The sequence below is a fragment of the Salvelinus fontinalis genome, chromosome 41 (assembly GCF_029448725.1).
Source record: "Salvelinus fontinalis isolate EN_2023a chromosome 41, ASM2944872v1, whole genome shotgun sequence".
NCBI classification, from domain to species: Eukaryota; Metazoa; Chordata; class Actinopteri; order Salmoniformes; family Salmonidae; genus Salvelinus; species Salvelinus fontinalis.
In genome coordinates, this window is record NC_074705.1 from 5,314,750 (window position 1) to 5,335,537 (window position 20,788).

The window sequence follows — 20,788 nt, forward strand, 5'->3', positions numbered from 1 at the left end:
TTTTCAATCCAACTAATCTAGCACACATGATTTTAATAATTAGCTGGTTGTGAGTTAGATACAGGTTAGATACAACTGGACTTGGAGTATAAACCTACAGGAGGGTATCTCTCCAGGAACAGGGCTAGAGTATAAACCTACAGGAGGGTATCTCTCCAGGTACAGGGCTAGAGAATAAACCTACAGGAGGGTATCTCTCCAGGAACAGGGTTAGAGTATACACCTACAGGAGGGTATCTCTCCAGGAACAGGGCTAGAGTATAAACCTACAGGAGGGTATCTCTCCAGGTACAGGGCTAGAGAATAAACCTACAGGAGGGTATCTCTCCAGGAACAGGGTTGGAGTCTAAACCAATAGGAGGGTCTCTCCAGGAACAGGGTCAGAGTATAAACCTACAGTAGGGTATCTCTCCAGGAACAGGGTTGGAGTATAAACCTACAGTAGGGTATCTCTCCAGGAACAGGGTTGGAGTATAAACCTACAGGAGGGTATCTCTCCAGGAACAGGGTTGGAGTATACACCTACAGGACGGTATCTCTCCAGGAAGAGGGTTGGAGTATAAACCTACAGTAGGGTATCTCTCCAGGAACAGGGTTGTAGAGCCCTGTTATATTGCGTCCTAAAAATTGATAGAATTGTTTACACTGTATAAACTGTATAGTGTACAATGATTTAATCAGTGAACAAAGAGGATGATCTATAGCCATAGCTCCTTATATTCACTGATGTCCACACATTCTGTAGTTGATGTTACTTTAATAATTCACCACATGAACCCATACTGCAGTCAGTTACTAACCCATACTGCAGTCAGTTACTAACCCATACTGCAGTCAGTTACTAACCCATACTGCAGTCAGTTACTAACCCATACTGCAGTCAGTTACTAACCCATACTGCAGTCAGTTACTAACCCATACTGCAGTCAGTTACTAACCCATACTGCAGTCAGTTACTAACCCATACTGCAGTCAGTTACTAACCCATACTGCAGTCAGTTACTAACCCATACTGCAGTCAGTTACTAACCCATACTGCTGTCAGTTACTAACCCATACTGCTGTCAGTTACTAACCCATACTGCATTCAGTTACTAACCCATACTGCTGTCAGTTATTAACCACACTGCAGTCAGTTACTAACCCATACTGCTGTCAGTTACTATACTAACCCATACTCCAGTCAGTTACTATACTAACCCATACTGTGGTCAGTTACTATACTAACCCATACTGTGGTCAGTTACTAACCCATATTGTGGTTGGTTACTAACCCATACCGCAGTCAGTTACTATACTAACCCATACCGCAGTCAGTTACTATACTAACCCATACTGCAGTCAGTTACTATAGTAACCCGTACTGCGGTCAGTTACTATACTAACCCATACTGCAGTCAGTTACTAACCCATATTGCAGTCAGTTACTAACCCATATTGCAGTCAGTTACTATACTAACCCATACTGCAGTCAGTTACTATACTAACCCATACTGCAGTCAGTTACTATAGTAACCCATATTGCAGTCAGTTACTAACCCATACTGCAGTCAGTTACTAACCCATACTGCAGTCAGTTACTAACCCATACTGCAGTCAGTTACTAACCCATACTGCAGTCAGTTACTAACCCATACTGCTGTCAGTTACTAACCCATACTGCAGTCAGTTACTAACCCATACTGCAGTCAGTTACTAACCCATACTGCAGTCAGTTACTAACCCATACTGCTGTCAGTTATTAACCACACTGCAGTCAGTTACTAACCCATATTGCTGTCAGTTACTAATCCATACTGCTGTCAGTTACTATACTAACCCATACTGCAGTCAGTTACTATACTAACCCATACTGTGGTCAGTTACTAACCCATATTGTGGTCGGTTACTAACCCATACCGCAGTCAGTTACTATACTAACCCATACTGCAGTCAGTTACTATACTAACCCATACTGCAGTCAGTTACTATAGTAACCCATACTGCGGTCAGTTACTATACTAACCCATACTGCAGTCAGTTACTATACTAACCCATACTGCAGTCAGTTACTATACTAACCCATACTGCAGTCAGTTACTATAGTAACCCATACTGCGGTCAGTTACTATACTAACCCATACTGCAGTCAGTTACTATACTAACCCATACTGCAGTCAGTTACTATACTAACCCATACTGCAGTCAGTTACTAACCCATACTGCAGTCAGTTACTATAGTAACCCATACTGCGGTCAGTTACTATACTAACCCATATTGCAGTCAGTTACTATACTAACCCATATTGCAGTCAGTTACTAACCCATACTGCAGTCAGTTACTAACCCATACTGCAGTCAGTTAATAGCCCATAATGCAGTCAGTTACTAACCCATACTACAGTCAGTTTAAAAGCCCCTTCATTCATAACTTCCTTCTACTGTACCGAGACTAGATTATAGACTAGTTCTGTCCTCCCCCTTCTGACCATTTTGAGTACTACATCACAATATTATACTCTAAATTGCAGGAATCTCCAACCCTGTCCCCGGAGAGCTACCGTGCTATAGATTTTCAATCCAACTCTAATCTAGCACACATTATTTTAATAATTTGCTGGTTGTGAGTTGATTTAGGTTAGATACAACTGGAGTTGGAGTATAAACCTACAGGAGGGTATCTCTCCAGGAACAGGGTTTTAGAGCCCTGTTCTATTGCTTCCTAAAGATTGATAGAATTGTGTGTCTACTTTGGAGCAGTAGTCAACCCACCTTTTCAGAGGAATGCGGTTTGAAGACGAGGGTCTGCAGAACTGCTCTATCGTCAACAGAGGAGTGTCAAGAGGAGACGAGTCCTGCTACAAGTGTCTGTTTAACGCCTATCCAGACGGAGCTATCAGTGGCAGGACCTGCCTCCATATTAATGGTAAAATATAACTAACTGTAAGTGGGTGTAAAAGGGACATTACACTCTAAAATCCAACTTGTATAATGTGGATTCACTTTAACATTAGACTACTTTTGAGGTCTTAAAACAATGTTATGTCCCTTTAAAACAGGAACAGGCTATAGCGCAAGCAATTCAATCATCACAGCACATAGGTGATTTTACCCACGCACCCCTATTGGTTCACAGTCCATTTTATAAGTACGAAATGTTTATAAATGAGACGCCAGGATTTATTGCCCTGCTGCAAATGTATTAAAAAGGCATTGGTATATAAAGGTAATAATTTAATGATTATAATAATGTTATATCATAAACATAGCACTGGGTAGGTTCATTTCCTGTTATTAACCTGGAGGACCAGATCTAATACTCTATTCCACATCAAGTAACTCACACAAGCAGTAACATTAGATCTGCCAAGGCAGCAGCTAATGGGGATCCATAATAAATACAAATAACCATCACCTACATACACTTGATATAGACCCCCCCCCCCCACCCCCCATATGTGGTGGTTACACTGCATAGCCCCTAGACACAGCCCAAGAGATGTATTGTCATTGTGAAAGTCACACATAGAAGCTAGAATACATTTACACAGCACCACTTCCTCCTCTCTGCTTGCACCATAACATGTAACTGGGTCAAACCTGTCAAAGGACCATCACTTTGCCTTTTATTCTGCTGTCGGTCTGAGCAGAAAATATTGGACTATTGTTTGGTTCTGCAGTTGGTCATTATGTGTGGAAGACTAGCATTCAAGCTTTCTCTGCTTCTGCTGGTGTGGGGTGTGTGCACAGCCTTTCAAGGTAAGATTTGTCTGTTTCTCAAACACACAGCACGCATGTACAGTTTGTACAACACTGAAAAGGGAAAGAGGTCCTGTCCTCACATTTTATTTGTTAATTGCATTAACATTACCTCTTATAACAATCTAAACTGCATTTAGGGAAGAAGCAACATTTGCATCAGAATATTCTCTTTTTATATATATACACACATCTTTCTCTAATGCAACAAACTGTGCATTGCAATTGTAATGCAAAACAAACATTTTAAATGTAACAATATGCTCACAAATCATTTCCCTTCATGTTTACAGAGATTCAAGTGAAAACCTTGGAAAGAGGAGAAGATTTGGGCACTCTTACCTGTCAAAACCAAACCTATCATAACATGACGTATGTAATATGTAAGATAGATAGAGTGATAAGTGGTGGGAATGAGTGTCAAGTGTCTCTTCGGTTTGACCAAAATGGTACAAACAGCACTTGTGACCCCAGAGTCACACTGCAGATAGAGAGTGACAGAGTGTTTCTACACATCACCAATATACAACCATCTGATGAAGGGGACTACACCTGTCAGTGTGCATATAATGGAGGACATCATGAGCTTCATGTACACATTTATGTCAACAGTAAGTGTCCAGTCTGATGGGGTTGTTCATTAGAATTGTAAAATGACCCTCAGTATACAGTTAATCTGATGTGTAATGGTAGAGAGAAGAGCCATGCTGGATCACAAGCGGTTTTCCCCCTTTCTCAGGATCCCATGAGGACATGGACAACAGACATTCCAATATTGAGATAATAGTAGGCCTAGCAGCAGCTGTTCCTGTCACGGCCTTTGCTGTCGTAATCATGAGGAAAATGCGTTTTAAGTAAGAGATTCTTTTTAGCTCTGTTCTGTAATGAGTATTTGTCCATTTTGGTATTTGGATAATTACGTTGTAATGGAGAAACTGTAATAATATAAGTGTCTACTCAAGAAATCAGATTTATAATTCGGGTACTGAACTTTGTCTTACAAATGCATCCAATGGCGTAGCCTGCTGAGAAACAATGTGACATACCTAAACACTATGTCACATAAAAAGTAGGTCAAGTAATCTCGGTTTTAACTCAGAGTTTGAGGTTTTTGGTGACTAACAATTGCACAGTTGTGGCTTCTCAGTTCCTGTCTTGTCAAAATGTAGTTCACTGAAAGAAAATGAACGCACACGCATGCGCAAACATTTTTTTTCGCCACAAGACATGCACTGTGTAAAATCATCTTTCATTTGGTGTGATGATGATATCTACTGTATCTACGTTCATTCACTCGTCTTCTCTTTTACACAGCAGGAGAACACAGAAGGAAGCGGTGTACACCTTTAAAGAGGTGATGAAACACACTCTTTTCTGTCAGGGATGTTACTGCTTGATGTTACCTGTAATTGTAGGACTGTCAGGGCTGTTATTCCTTTCTGTTACCTGGAGTTGTAAAACTGTCAGGGCTGTTATTGGCTGTTACCTGGAGTCGGAAGGCATCTGAAGCCTATACTCTTTCACATTTTCAATTGAATTTGACAACATTTACAAATATTTCCACAGTCCCATATGAGATTCTACAGTGTAATATGGTGACATATTGTTAATGTATTTGTAGGAGGAGCAACAGGACATTGAGCCCTACAACACGTTCACAAGGAGAGACAATGGGCTTTACTCAACCCTCCAGCTGCCACATTCTAACCCCTGACCTCTGGCACCGTTGACCAATGACAACAAGTCATTAGACACCTTTTTCTATCACTAGGGGTTAAATAGTATTTCACCAGCCATGATATACAACTGTACAGTATATCCATTTACTGTATATCTTGATTACTGTAATGCCCCTATTTTTACAGCTGATACACTGACTTTATATAGTTCTATTGATTGGTTACTAACACCTGGCTGAATAGGTCCTGTACTGTAGATCGTCTTCTGTTGCTGTAAATATCATCACTTACTGTATGAATCCTGCACAGTATGTTACGTAGATCCAAGTAGAACCAGTGTTCCTGTGGACAGATGATGTGAATCCTGCACATTATGTTACATAGAACCAGTGTTCCTGTGGACAGATGTGATCATGTGCATTTCCACCAGGTGTCAGTGTATTGCATCTGTAAAAGATACTCCCTGCAGAAGTAGAGATTTAGGCATCATCAGAACATGCTTCATGACAATGTATTTTCCTTGCTTTCAATGTTCCATCTCCATGTATCATGTAGGCCTCATTAATTACATGTGAAGAGATGTAACAACAAAACTAAAGCATTCATTAAAACTTCATTTCCAAACAGATCCATGACCTCTATAGTAATATGTATACTGTATGGACTGTATGTATCTAACCCAGCATGTACACTCTAGAGGAAAATGAACCGTTATCTACATCAGGCTTATATGATATAAGAACCCTTCAGCCTTGTGGTGGTGCAGAATCTATCATTGTTTGTGTAAAAAGAAGGAAGTGGACCTGTTGAGGTGGCTGTAGTTAATATGTTGGCCTCTCTGTGGTGCTTTGCAAAGACCAAGATGCACTAGCAGAGGTCCAAGTGTTTATGTGAAACAGTAAGACAGGTAGAAGCTAGAAAACAGAACCACTTCCTCCTCTCAGCCCTCAAGGTTCATTATAACTAGTCAACCCAAGTTTGACTTTGTTTCTCTACTGAACAACTAACGTTGGATAGACGTTGAGTTCTGTACTCAGTCTGAGCAGACAACATTGAGTAAGTAATGTTTGGTTCTGCAGTTGGTCAGTGTTTGTATTCAGGCTACTTCTGCTTCTCGTGCTGTGGGTTGCAGTTAGTCGATAAGAAATCAACTTTACTTTTTCACCACACTACTAATGCTCAATCTAAAAACCATGGAACAGTACACTCACAATCTGTTTCCCTTCCCGTTGGCAGTGACTGAAATAAAGATATCTTTCTGCCCAACTCAAACACTGTGAATTATTTTTTGTAATATATAATATTGAGTGATAAGTGGGGGGAATGACTGCCAAGTGTAATTTCAGACCAACCATAATGGAGTTGTGTAAAGTGCTAAAGTAAAAATACTTTCAAGTGCAACTTATGTATTTTTTGGGGGTATCTGTACTTTACTATTTTTATAATTGACAACCTTTACTTCACTACATTCCTAAAGAAAATAATGTACTTTTTACTCCATATATTTTCCCTGCCACCTAAAAGTACTCGTTATATTTTGAATGCTTAGCAGGACAAGAAAATGGTCCAATTCACACACTTATAAGGTGAACATCCCTGGTCATCCCTACTGCCTCAGACCTGGCGGACTCACTAAACACAAATGCTTAGTTTGTAAATTATGTCTGAGTGTTGGAGTGTGCTCCTGGCTATCCGTAAATTTAAAAAACAAGAAAATGGTGCCGTCTTGTTTGCTTAATTAATATAAGGAATTTGAAATGATTTATACTTTTGATACTTAAGTATTTGTAAAAAAAAAAAAACTTTTACTCAAGTAATATTTTACTGGGTGACTTTCACTTGAGTCATTTTCTATTAACGTATCTTTACTTTTACTCAAATATGACAATTGTGTACTTTTTCCACCACTGCCATAATGGTACAGACTTCACTTGTGACCCCAGATTCACACTACATATAGAGTGTCAGAGTGTTTCTACACATCACCTGTCAGTGTGTACAACATGGAGGAAAATACTTTTTTTCATTTCAATATTTTTGTCAAAGGTAAGTGTTTGGTCTGATGGTGTATATTACCTCTGCTTACTTCACTGAAATTCAGGGACCTTTAAATTGCTACAGTGTGATAACGAAAGTCACAGTTGACAGAAATGTTATAGGTGCAAAATCCTTTCACAACCTCTGGAGTCCTCGTTTATAACCGTTGTGTACATTTCACACTAAATATCTGTGTGCGCCATTTATGAAAAGACTGAGCACCTACAAAAAGAGATTTATAAACTTGGAGCACAGCATGCATCAGCATGTTTTGCATTATAATCAGACTTGTCCTGAAACTGTACGTGCATGAAAGACATTAAAACTCCACCTGAAAAAGCCAATCGTTCAGTTGTGAATGCTTCTGGTGCACAAAAATAAATGAAAAGTGTCAAGGGAAGCCAGTGTGGATTTGGCTTCAGACCAATCACATCACAAGCCAAACGTCTTTATTGACAGAAAAAAAACTTTAATTGTTGCATCTCGTTGTGTTGTTGTACTCCGGTGGCTAGGTAGCAAGCTAAAAATCGTCCCTTTCCCAAATTAGCCATGAATGGAGGTAGGGATTTGGACTTGTGGTTTTACTTAATTCTCTGTACTGGCCAATGATTATAACAGCGATTCTGATCCAACCATAAATGAATACATTGTGCCCCTGGCTTGAGAGGATGGAAGTTCAACATGTAGCTAGATGTAGTATGCTAATGTTAACAAGCTGGCCTGACGTATTGTTGTCCATGAAAGGAGGTTAGGCGAGCGAGCAAGTATTTTAGCCAGGTAGCCTAGGACAAAAAAATTGAATGCTTGTCCAACAGTCTTGAAGGAGTTCCCACATTGGCTGAACACTTGTTGGTTGCTTTTCCTTCACTCTGCAGTCCAACTCATCCCAAACCATTTCAATTGGGTTGAGGTTGGGTGATTGTGGAGGCCAGGTCATCTGATGCAGCACTCCATCACTCTCCTTCTTGGTCAAATAGCCCTTACACAGGCTGGAGGTGTGTTTTGGGTCAATGTCCTGTTGAAAAACAAATGATAGTCCCACTAAGCGCAAACCAGATGGGATGGCGTATCGCTGCAGAATGCTGTGGTAGCAATGCTGGTTAAGTATGCCTTGAATTCTGAATAAATCACTGACAGTGTCATCAGCAAAGCACCTCCACACCTCCTCCTCCATGCTTCATCCGTTCACCGACTCTGCGTCTCCCAAAGACACGGCGGTTAGAACCAAAAATCTCATATTTGGACTTGTCGTGGCAATTTCCTGTATTACCAAATGAGGAGAGTTACAAACCACACACCAGTAAGAGTTATACTTAAACTTCATATTTTAATAATATGAGCTTCACCATAGCTCTTTGAATCTCAGATCAATTCAGTGTCTATAATGAATTCTGAGAGTGCCTACAAAAGAATACCAAGATCCTTTATAGCCAAGATACACCCCTCTCAACTTACATGACAAACCACAGATCGTAGGAACAGTTCACAAAGAAAGCCTTTTATTTGAGAGAGGAGTATCGCATAGCCAGATAGCATTAGCTATAAATTATCATTCAGTTTGGTCTCTAAGACGAGGTTCTAATCTCATTCCTGGTACTTCATAGTACAAAAACATTACCTTACTATCTGGAATGCTCTTTAGGCTTTATTGGCCAAAGACATCGTAAATCTCCTCTGTCAGTGCTATCTCATAGAGGCCCATCCTCAGTGGACCACTGAACACACAATAGTCGACAGATTCTAAGGCAATACAAATAATATAATATAATCTTTCAAGCACTATAACATAGTCTCGCAATTTTCCACAACAGACTCCAGAACAAAGGACAGATTTCCAACAGTCTAATGTCCATTGCTCGTGTTTCTTGGCCCAAGCAAGTCTCTTCTTATTATTGGTGTCCTTTAGTAGGGGTGTCTTTGCAGCAATTCGACCATGAAGGCCTGATTCACGCCGTCTCTTCTGAACAATTGATGTTGAAAGTGTCTGTTACCTGAACTCTGTAAAGCATTTATTTGGGCTGCAATTTCTGAGGCTGGTAACTCTAATGAATTTATCCTCTGCAGCAGAGGTAACTCTGGGTCTTCCTTTCCTGGGGCGGTCCTCATGAGAGCCAGTTTCATCATAGCACTTGGTTTTTGCGACTTTACTTGAGGTTCTTGAAATGTTCCAGATTGACTGACCTTCATGTCTTAAAGTAACGATGGACTATCGTTTCTCTTTGCTTATTTGAGCTGTTCTTGCCATAACATGGACTTGGTCTTTTACCAAATAGGGCTATCTTGTGTATACCAACCCTACCTTGTCACAACACAACTGATTGGCTCAAATGCATTAAGGAAAGAAATTCCACAAATGAACAAGGCACACCTGTTAATTGAAATGCATTCCAGGTGACTACCTCATGAAGCTGGTTGAGAAAATGCCAAGAGTGTGCAAAGCTGTAATCAAGGCAAAGGGTGGCTACTTTGAAGAATATCAAATATATTTTGATTTGTTTAACACTTTTTTGGTAACTACATGATTCCATGTGATACTTCATAGTTTTGATGTCTTCACTATTATTCTACAACTTAGAAAATAGTTAAAAAAAAGAACCCTCAAATGAGTAGGGGTGTCCAAACTTTTGACTGGTACTGTGCATGTGTGTGTGTAGTACCAGAGGGAACCATATAATCACTATGACTCCCTCTGATTTTAGTGTTGCTGAACAGTACAGCCAGGCCATGAGTGTCTGTCGCCTCCACAGCAACATGCATTATTAAAATCAGTCATTTTAATTCCTGTGTTTTTTTAAAGAAACAAAAAGGAAAATAAAATTGCAGTTCCACTAGGTGTCGCTGTGCTGCATTTGAATAATGACTGTCACAGCGCTATGAACGGATAGTGATGCAACATTTCTGAAGTAAAAATTCCAGAAAAGCACCCTGTCTGATGACATATGTGAATGCTTTATATTTGTGTAAGAGCCTTGCGTCACCTGATTGTACTGAATTCTCTAGATTTTTTACCATTGTGTTAGTAACATACCATATATAGTCTATATTCTGTGCTGAATACTACATCAATTGTTAGGAAATATGTGTTTCAGAAAATATTATCATCTTTGTCTTTTCACTGTGTCTGTTTTTATGTACATTAGATATGTAAGTGTTGAGATGCAGCTGGAATCATCCTCTGGTTGAGTGAGACAGTAATTTAAGACCACAACTGCTAACCAGAATATTAAATTAGGTTCTTCCCAAGATATAATGAAAATGTTTGGTTCAGATGTTCGGATTAGAACACACCTTTTTACTCAATTTCCCATCAGGGGTTTTTATCTAAACTACATATGTACACAATTTGCCCCTACAGTGTTGTGACACTATACACACTGCAGTACAGAAGCCCTGGAGAAGTTTCTCCCGTCTGGCATGGGATTTGCACCGGCAACCTTCTGGTTACTGACCCGCCTCTCTAAACTAGGCTACTTTCAGTTTTACCAGATAACTCTTAGTACACATTCCAATACCCTTTATACAATCACAGGATATCAAAGTGTACAGTGATTTCTGATAATGAGTATCTACTGTAAGTATCATTTTGACTGCTCTCCTTTCCTGGAACTGGATTTAGTTACTACCGAGGCCACTGAGAGTGGCCCAGAGTATTGTAATAACCCTCCAGTAGTGGATCCTCTTTCATTTTATTCCTTTCTACAGTAACCATGACTCAGACCTTCTCTTAGGCCACTCCCCGAGACACCCTTGGTGATCAGCCATTATTGATGGCAACCCTGGAGTGGGCTCAGGGATTCGAACCAGCAACCTTTCAGTTATTGGCCCAACGCTCTTAACCGCTAGGCTACCTGCCACCCTTAAGGCTACTCCTAGCTAGACTGTAAATGGTAAAATTACAGAATGATGGGATTATACTTTAATTGACATGCAGTTTATGATGTAATAAAATGTACCATTAGAATTATAACCCAATTATGATAATAAAATGAACTATATTATACTCAGTGGTGGACCCAATTGTCATACTTAACGATACCATAATAAAAAAATGACTAAAGTGAAAGTCAACCAGTAAAATACTACTTGAGTAAAAGTCTGAAATTATTTGAATTGAAATATAATTAAGTGGGGCAGCAGGTAGCCTAGTGGTTAGAACGTTGGTCCAGTAACCGAAAGGTTGCTGGATCGAATCCCTGAGCTGACAAGGTAGAAATCTGTCGTTCTGCCCTTGAACAAGACAGTTAACCCACTGTTCCTAGGCTGTCATTGTAAATAAGAATTTGTTCCTAACTGACTTGCCTAGTTAAACAAAGGTAATAATAATTAAGTATCAAAAGTAAATGTAATTGCTAAAATATACTTAAGTAGCAAAAATAAAAGTATAAATCATTTCTAATTCCTTATATTAAGCAAACCAGACAACATTTACAAACAAAAGATGTGTGTTTAGTCTGTCAGATATTCTCGAGAATTTGACCATTTTCCTGTCCTGCTAAACATTCAAAATATAACGAGTACTTTTGGGTGTTAGGGACAATGTATGGGAGTAAAAAGTACCTTATTTTATTTAGGAATGTAGTGGAGTAAAAGTTGTCAAAAAAATAAATAGTAAAGTAATGTACAGATACGCCCAAAAACTACTTAAGAAGTACATGATAGTATTTAATCCCCAGTTTACAATTGGCTCATTCATCCCCCTCCTCTCCCCTGTAACCATTCCCCAGGTCGTTGCTGCAAATGAGAACGTGTTCTCAGTCAACTTACCTGGTAAAATAACGGATAAATAAAAATAAAAAAATAAAAATTTGTACTTTTACACCACTGGTTACACTAACGTGATGTTAACATCACCTTCAATTAATGAAGTCAAATATGTATCTAAAGAGCTTTCAGTTTCACTTGTGTAATGCAACTAGTGTCTTCTACCCACTGGGGCAGTGGACTTCCCCCTTTTGCTATGACATTCAGACAGTCAGTCACTACACATCTCCTAGGAAGAGGAAAGCCCACAACCCCTAACACCAGACTAACAATGGAGACCAGCAACCACCAGGAGAATCGGGGAACTTCCTGCTGACACAATTACCAGAACAGCACTTAATGTGAGAAGCATGTAGTAAAAACTCTGTGAACCCCTATGATACACATACTACTGTAATAGATTTAAAATCTTGAAAATGTCTCACTCATAAAATGTTCACCTTATTACCATAACACGGAGTCATCATTTCCCACATTGTAAAATGTTTTATGTACAGTACCAGTCAAAAGTTTGGACACCTACTCATTCAAGAGTTTTTCTTTATTTTTTATATTTTATAAATTGTAGAATAATAGTGAAGATATCAAAACTATGAAATGACACATTTGGAATCATGTAGTAACCAAAAAAAGTATTAAATCAAATATATTTTATATTTGAGATTCTTCAAAGTAGCCACCCTTTGCCTTGACAGCTTTGCACACTCTTGACATTCTCTCAACCAGCTGGAATGCATTTCATTTAACAAGTGTGCCTTGTTAAAAGTTCATTTGTGGAATTTCTTTCCTTCTTAATGCATTTCAGCCAATCATTTGTGTTGTGACAAGGTAGGTGTGGTATACAGATTATAGCCCTATTTGGTAAAATACCAAGTCCATTTTATGGCAAGAACAGCTCAAATAAGCAAAGAGAAACGACAGTCCATCATTACTTTAAGACATGGAGGTCAATCAATGCAGAACATTTCAAAAACGTTTAAAGTTTCTAAAAGTGCAGTCGCAAAAATCCTCAAGCACTATGATGAAACTGGCTCGAATGAGGACCGCCACAGGAAAGGAAGACCCAGAGTTACCTCTGCTGCAGAGGATGAGTTCATTAGAGTTACCAGCCTCAGAAATTGCAGCCCAAATAAATGCTTCACAGAGTTCAAGTAACAGACACATCTCAACATCAACTGTTCAGAGGAGACTGCATGCGTCACGCCTTCATGGTCAAATTGCTGCAAAGAAACCACTACTAAAGGACACCAATAATAATAAGAGACTTGCTTGGGCCAAGAAACACTAGCAATGGACATTAGACCAGTGGAAATCTGTCCTTTGGTCTGATGAGTACAAATTTTTGATTTGTGGTTCCAACCACCGTATCTTTGTGAGACGCAGAGTAGGTGAACGGATGATCTCTGGATGTGTGGTTCCCACCGTGAAGCATGGAGGTGGAGGTGTGGGGGTGCTTTGCTTGTGACACTGTCTGTGATTTATTTAGAATTCAAGGCACACTTAACCAGCATGGCTACCACAGCATTCTGCAGCGATACGCCATCCAATCTGGTTTGCGCTTAGTGGGACTATCATTTGTTTTTCAACAGGACAATGACCCAATACACCTCCAGGCTGTGTAAGGGCTATTTGACCAAGAAGTAGAGTGATGGAGTGCTGCATCAGATGGCCTCCACAATCACCCGACCTCAACCCAATTGAGGTGGTTTGGGATGAGTTGGACCGCAGGAAGAGCAGCCAACAAGTGCTCAGCATATGTGGGAACTCCTTCAAGACTGTTGGAAAAGCATTCCAGGTGAAGCTGGTTGAGAGAATGCCAAGAGTGTGCAAAGCGGTCAAAGGCAAATGGGTGGCTACTTTGAAAAATCTCAAATATATTTTGATATGTTTAACACTTATGGTTACTACATGATTCCATATGTGTTACTTCATTGTTTATGTCTTCACTATTATTCTAAAATGTAGAAACTAGTAAAAATAAAGAAAAACCCTTGAATGAGTAGGTGTGTTCAGACTTTTGACTGGTACTGTAGAATGACTGAAATGTATGCTATGCTATGTTCATCAAGTGTAGGCGTGTTTAGTTTCTGGGGTGGAGCATTAGCAGCCAATTGGTTTGGAACTTGCTGTGGTTACAGTAGCCTTTCGATACCTTTGATGTGGTGACCTCTACATTGTAGTTTAGTTCGGCATAGAGCATGTGAACCAGAAAAATGTTACGTCAAAATAAAAACATTTCCGCGTTTATTGTTGCAATGACGTCATTCAGCTTCAGCCTAATGTGCGCCACAATGAAAAAAAAAAGAACTAACAGTTCCTTTTTCCTGTCATGTATGTCACAGTAGATGTCACGTTGTAATTGGTTACGGCCGGGAACCACTGGGGAACGAGACTGCTCTATATCCCTCAACAATTTAAGGGATTTCCAAAAACATTCTTTCACTTTCGTTGAATCTGACTCACTTCACGTGCAACTAACGAAGCAATATATTATGGTCCAACGTGAGAAAGAAAACCATGAGCTTAAGTCAACATTCACCAGCTGAGAATGAATACTTTTCTCATTCTCTTATGCTTGCTCTCGGAAGGTAATTCAATTGTTTTCCATGGCTTCTGACTAGGGGTTGATTCTGCTCGTGTAAGATGAGATATGTTAGGTAAACAACATTTCCCACGTTTGACAGGTAATTGATTATTTTGTATGTAGGCTAAACTTGTTTTATTTATTTAACTGTTAACTTGCCTTCTTCCTTTTGTAGCGGTCTCTGCCAACGTCGTAGCTAGAGGAGACAACAGGGTTGACTTCAATGGCGACGCATCATATACCTGCACCCATGCAGACCCGACAGGTGTGCTGCAAGTCACCTGGCAGAGGCTGTTCAAAGACGACTCGGTGGAGAATCTGGCCACCTACAGCAAGCGGTTTGGCGTTAAAATCATAGACCCACACCGAGGCAAGGTGGTTTTCACCGAGGCATCTCTCAACTCGACGTCCATTACGGTGAAGAATGTAACATGGGCGGACGAAGCCTGCTATATTTGTTCCTTCAATGTTTACCCGAGTGGATCAAGACGCAAGCAGACGTGTCTTACCGTTCAAGGTATTTAATGCACGGAATAATAACAGTTTTAGGGCTTCCCTCTATTGTTCTCTATTCAGTTGAAGTTGTATTTTAATGTAAGTGATATTGTAACTCAAAATAATAATCGTAAATCAGCACAGGTACAAGCACACCTGGTCAACTAATTATCCAGCCCTTGATTAGACCTAGTTGAATCAGGTGTGCTGGTACTGGAATAGAAGTGAAAGTCACTGGCGGTATCCTCTTATCGAGCATTCATAAAGACTTCATAAGTAATACCTTCAGTACATTCGGAAAGTATTCAGACCCCTTGACTTTTTGCACATTTTGTTACTTTACAGCCTAAAATAGATTTTTGGCTTTCTCATTATGGGGTATTGTGTGTAGATTGAGGAATTTGTATTTATTTAATCAATTTTAGAATAAGTCTGTAATGTAACTGAATGTGGAAAAAGGGAAGCGGTCTGAATACTTTACGAATGTACTGTAGATGCTTCACTAATACAGTTTTAAGCTAAACCACCAATACAGGTAATATAAAGGTCCTTACATCTGGTGCTTCGCCAAATATAGAATAATACTTTATTTACCCTTTACTGCAGGACATTTGCTAAGGAGTGATATATCTGAATAATACAGTATGGCCGTGTAAAGGGTTTTATTAGGGGAATAAAAACACTATGCTTTAGAACACCAGCTAACTGCAAGTATAAATCACCATATTGGCATTGTTACATCACTGGCAGGATTGAAAAAAATGTCTGAATGACCATGAACTCTGCATGCTTTAATAAGGGACATTTGCTGGTGTCAAAACATATATGAAAACATGATACATATTTTGAAAGCAGTTCTTAATTGATCTGCCTGGTAAAATAACTAAAATCAATATGATCTAATATTCCCTGTTTCATCTATTCAAAGGTGTATCTGAAGTGAGAGCCACAATGCAAAAAGTCCCCAGCACTGAACCTGACTCAGACATGGAAGTTGTGGTCAGCTGCTCTGCCACAGGTAAACCAGCACCTTGGATCCAATGGAACATTTCTGCAGCAGCACTCATAAAGACACCTAACAACTGGACTGTCATTAACAAAGACCAAACTGTCACAGCCAATAGCAACATCACCCTCCAACTGTTGCCAGGCTCAGGGGGATACGTGGACTGTATCATAAACAATGGGATGAGGACACAGAGACACGAGCGGGTCCTGCTTCCTATTCTCCCTGGAGAGAGGGAGGTTGAAGAGGGTACGTGATGTTGACGTATTATATACTTCTAAACCATACTCTTTTAGCGTGTCAGAATGGTCCAACCTGAAAACAACATTGAGAAAACATCATCCCTAGCTCTATAAACAGCATGCCAAATTCATAATATTAATAATAAACATTTACATTTGGATACATGAATTTGGCGTTCTATTTAACAGGCTACATCCTCCCCAGGGGCATGTTGTGATAGCCTTGTGACCAGCGTCATCGTGCAATAGAAAACAGAAGGCAGCGATTTCAGGCTGGTTCCAAGAGTTTAATGTTGTGATGCTATTAGTGTTGTTGGTAATGTTATCTCACCAGTTGGGTTTGATGTTGACTACCATGGTAAAGCATCACGAGTCACTCCCTTTTAAAATCACACTGTAGTCAAGTGTTGTGTTGAGTTCTGGGTAGTTTCCAGCCCCTCAGGGAAGCTACATGATAGATGATATGATTGGATAGATGGGACAGAACATGATGTCAACATGTTATTCAAACTGAATGCATTAAAAAGGAAGGGTGTAAAATTCCTTGTCTTTCTCTTGGGAGTAAATGCTGTCTCCAAACACATGCTCACTGGAATTTCATGTTTCACCTTCCAGATGACAAGAGGACATCCCTGTGGGCTGTTGCCATTCCAGTATTCCTAATAATTTCCCTTTTAGTCATCTTGGGCTGTGTCGAGCTTCAAAAGAAAAAAGGTGAGTCCGCACAAGATTATCTGTAATATCTAATATCTTTATTTTAATCGTCTTAGTAAGACAAATGGAATGAATTGAGTCATCAACTCTATATATGGTTCTGGCTTTTATTAAACAAACTGTGAGCAACGTATGCCTTAGAGCTCAGGAATATTTATGGATAACGTCCTTTCAGATTCACTGTAGTACAGTATAGTAACCTTCACATTCTATCTGGCAGGTTGCAGGCAAGCAGCGTTGACAACCACAGCAGACGAGCAGGACCCTCTTAGGAGCGTTGTGTAAACATCTGTCTGTTGTTGCTGACCGTGCTTATATGCACTGTAGCTGACAGGTGTTTTTGTTGAGGACTGGAGCACCTGTTGTTACTGAGCCTGGATGTTGAACCTTGTTGAGTCATTCTTACACAGTCATAAATAAGCTAATTAACACATGCATTATACAAGCCATGATATGGTTAATGCTGTTTAGAGGTACTGAAATGGCACTTTTAGGTTTGAGAGATTGATGACCTCTTGTAGGTGAGTGTTGTGATATGAGGTAGGCTACCTGTTGCCTGGCTACCCAAACTCCTTGCTCCGGCCAAACGCCACGCCCAAGGACGTTCGTTTCTTCTTCGCAATGAGTCTGGATTTGAGTACCTCCCCAACATTTCACCGAATGCCAACACATTCGGGGGCCATCTGATTTGTCCGGTAACGATGGGTTGAGTCAGAGCTAGAACACACGTGGGTAAAACAGCAGTTTGAAAATTCATCATTGGCTGTTACTCTGATTGGTTAGAGACAATCCAATCGCTGAAGACATTGTTCTGTACAACACCCATCATGCCCCTCGTCACCACAAACAACTTCAATAATAATCCTCACCATATCCAGACTAAAGTATGTAGTGAAGGACAAAGCAGCGGAAGAATTTAGTTTGAGTCGTCAGGCTAGGTTGCCTCATCTATTAGGACAGCACCACCTACTGTTTGAATGTACTTTATTATAACATACACCAAGTAGAATAGATTTATCTATTTATTTTATGTTCTAAATAACCTAGTAATTTATTTCAAACCACTTCAATATGGTTGACCTTGTTGCACTTTTGTTCAAGTTAAGTTTACAGTGTATTGTTATTATAAATCTATGGAACTACAGGTAGTTTTTTTGTTCTTCATGTTATGTCAGTGTAATGTGTGAATGTATTTGAGACCTCAGAATGTAATGGTCATAATGATGATAATGTTTGCTCTTTGATATACCGTCATGTTTGAGTTCCTATTGTTATTTATTTTGATTATGGATGTTGCTTGTTGTGTTCGATTCCATTTCCACTTGATTTGACACTGTTTATAAATCAGGCTATTATTCTTGCTTGATCTGTAAAATGTTTTAGATTGTTTAATAATTAAAAACATTCTTTATATGGATTGTATTACCACCTGTGATATAAAACTATATGCTGTATTTCAAAAATAAAAAAAACTGCCCATTGTCACCTTGTTTACAATAACATCACCATTTAAAATCAGAGGTAGATTTTATAGCTCTGTTTACAGTAATATCACCATTTAAAATCAGAGGTAGGTTGTTGTAGCTCCTTGTTTACAGTAATATCACCATTTAAATTCAGAGGTAGGTTGTTATAGCTCTGCGCCAGGCTCACTTGGCTATGTGTGTAATATTTTAGCTCCTTTCTGTTTCATGTCCTGAGAAGAGTTCCTTTAACCTTCTCAACTAAAACTGGTAAAACAATGGTTCTGACATTGGCTTACACTGTTTTTTTAAATATTAAAAGTCTCCCCAGCTGAGTTTACTTTTAGCCTGGTGTATGGGGAGGGGCCATATGTGATTCAACCTCATGTTGGTTGGACACAGAGGAGAATTCAAATTCCCTCTCAATGGACTATCAGAGAACTCACATTTTCACCAGTTTTCCTGCACACTACAACTACCTGTTTATTCTGCTAATAGTCTAGTCATTTCTAAAAGGTGAGGTAATTAGTTTTATGCATGATATACTGCATTTGTCAGAATTGTTTTCTGAATGTACACAATATTGCTGATACTATTGCTTTTCTTTATGAAATGTAGTGCTTTTTTGTCACGATAGTCGTATGAAGGAGACCAAGGCGCAGCGTGGTATGCGTACATTCTCTTTATTAAAAGAATGAACACCGAACAAACTAACAAAATAACAAACGAAACGTGAAGCTATACATTATAGTGCTGACAGGCAACTACACATAGTCAAGATCCCACATCAGAAAGTGGGAAAAAGGGCTACCTAAATATGATCCATATCAGGCCAACATAGATATACAAAACCCCTAGACCTACAAAACCCCTAGACATACAAAAATCTAGACATGCAGAACCCCTAGACATACAAAACCCCTAGACATACAAAACCCCTAGACATACAAAAACTCCTAGACATACAAAAACCTAGAGTACCCACCCTAGTCACACCCTAACCTAACCAAAATATATAGAAAAACAGATATCTAAGGTCAGGGCGTGACATTTTTACAGCAGTTCAAACCTGTATTTCACTACATTCATGATTTTATTTATGTAGGTATAGGCTATATATAGCTATAGTCCACGTGTCAAACTCATTCCACGGAGGGCCGAGTGTCTGCGGGATTTCGCTCCACCCTCGCACTTGATTTATGAATTAAAGTCACTAATTAGTAAGGAACTCGCCTCACTTGGTTGTCTAGATCTTAATTAAAACAAAAACCTGCTGACACTCAGCCCTCCATGCAACTGAAAGGTTGCTAGATCAAATCCCCGAGCTGACAAGGTAAACATCTGTGGTTCTGCCCCTGAATAAGGCAGTTAACCCACTGTTCCTAGGCCGTCATTGTAAATAAGAATTTGTTCTTAACTGACTTGCCTAGTTAAATTAAAAAAATATGCTCCTGAAAAACAATGAGGAGATTGGAGATGCTGGCCTTGCACTGAGTCAAGCTGTGCGTAAATTGACTGCAAACAATTTGGAATTTAACGCATTAATGTTTCTTATAACATTAAATGTTAGCTAGAGACTGGTACTCAGGCTAGTCATTTTCACCTTGACACATGAATATCTTACATGTCTTTCCCACACAGTTGGTTGTGCATGCTGGCTACACATGTATCATATACTTACAAATCAAATCTGCTTGCTGTGTGGAGCAGAGTTCAGACGCCACCCTTATCTTTGATTTCACACTCAATTTGCTGGGCCAGTCAACAAACGGCTGTAGGGAGAGGATAGCCTTACTTCAGTGCTAACGTTACACCTTTGTACAAGCAATGGCACTGACACACACATGGAAAAACCCTTCATATAGGTTAAATTAATCTCACCATCAGATTCACTTAGCTATGATGATACATAACGTTATTACCTTCAACCTTGCAACGGTGTTTTCATGATACTGTTTTGTGTTTACTTTCACTTTCACTGGACGAGGAGCTGTAGAGAGAGTAGCAACTGTCCTTATCTCTGTGGGAGGAGCTCACAACACAAAATTGGCCAACGGGGTTTCTTGTTA

The 20,788-nt window shown here is 39.5% G+C and overlaps 2 protein-coding genes and 1 long non-coding RNA gene across 3 annotated transcripts in view; 1 reads left to right on the plus strand and 2 right to left on the minus strand.

Annotated features, from left to right (window-relative positions):
- Positions 1–20,788, minus strand: part of LOC129840313 (poliovirus receptor homolog) — a 197,486-nt gene that overhangs the window by 75,871 nt on the left and 100,827 nt on the right. The window lies entirely within an intron of this gene.
- On the plus strand, positions 3,627–6,689 carry LOC129840453 (uncharacterized). The gene is made up of 5 exons (XM_055908355.1): positions 3,627–3,738; positions 4,032–4,349; positions 4,478–4,592; positions 5,053–5,092; positions 5,360–6,689. Exons 1-5 carry the CDS (start codon positions 3,669–3,671, stop codon positions 5,450–5,452), a joined length of 636 nt encoding a protein of 211 aa, XP_055764330.1. The 5' UTR covers positions 3,627–3,668; the 3' UTR covers positions 5,453–6,689.
- Positions 17,449–20,712, minus strand: LOC129840457 (uncharacterized). The gene is made up of 3 exons (XR_008757196.1): positions 20,642–20,712; positions 20,401–20,491; positions 17,449–17,973 (listed from the first exon to the last, which is right to left on the minus strand). It is a non-coding gene; the product is annotated as an uncharacterized LOC129840457 (long non-coding RNA).

What these genes read in the sequence shown, in the direction of transcription:
- LOC129840453 (XM_055908355.1), top strand. Translation starts at nt 3,669, where the DNA reads ATGTGTGGAAGACTAGCATTCAAGCTTTCTCTGCTTCTGCTGGTGTGG. An exon ending in TGTGTGCACAGCCTTTCAAG is followed by an intron (nt 3,739 to 4,031) that starts GTAAGATTTGTC and finishes TCATGTTTACAG; the next exon opens with AGATTCAAGTGAAAACCTTG. An exon ending in TGTACACATTTATGTCAACA is followed by an intron (nt 4,350 to 4,477) that starts GTAAGTGTCCAG and finishes CCCCTTTCTCAG; the next exon opens with GATCCCATGAGGACATGGAC.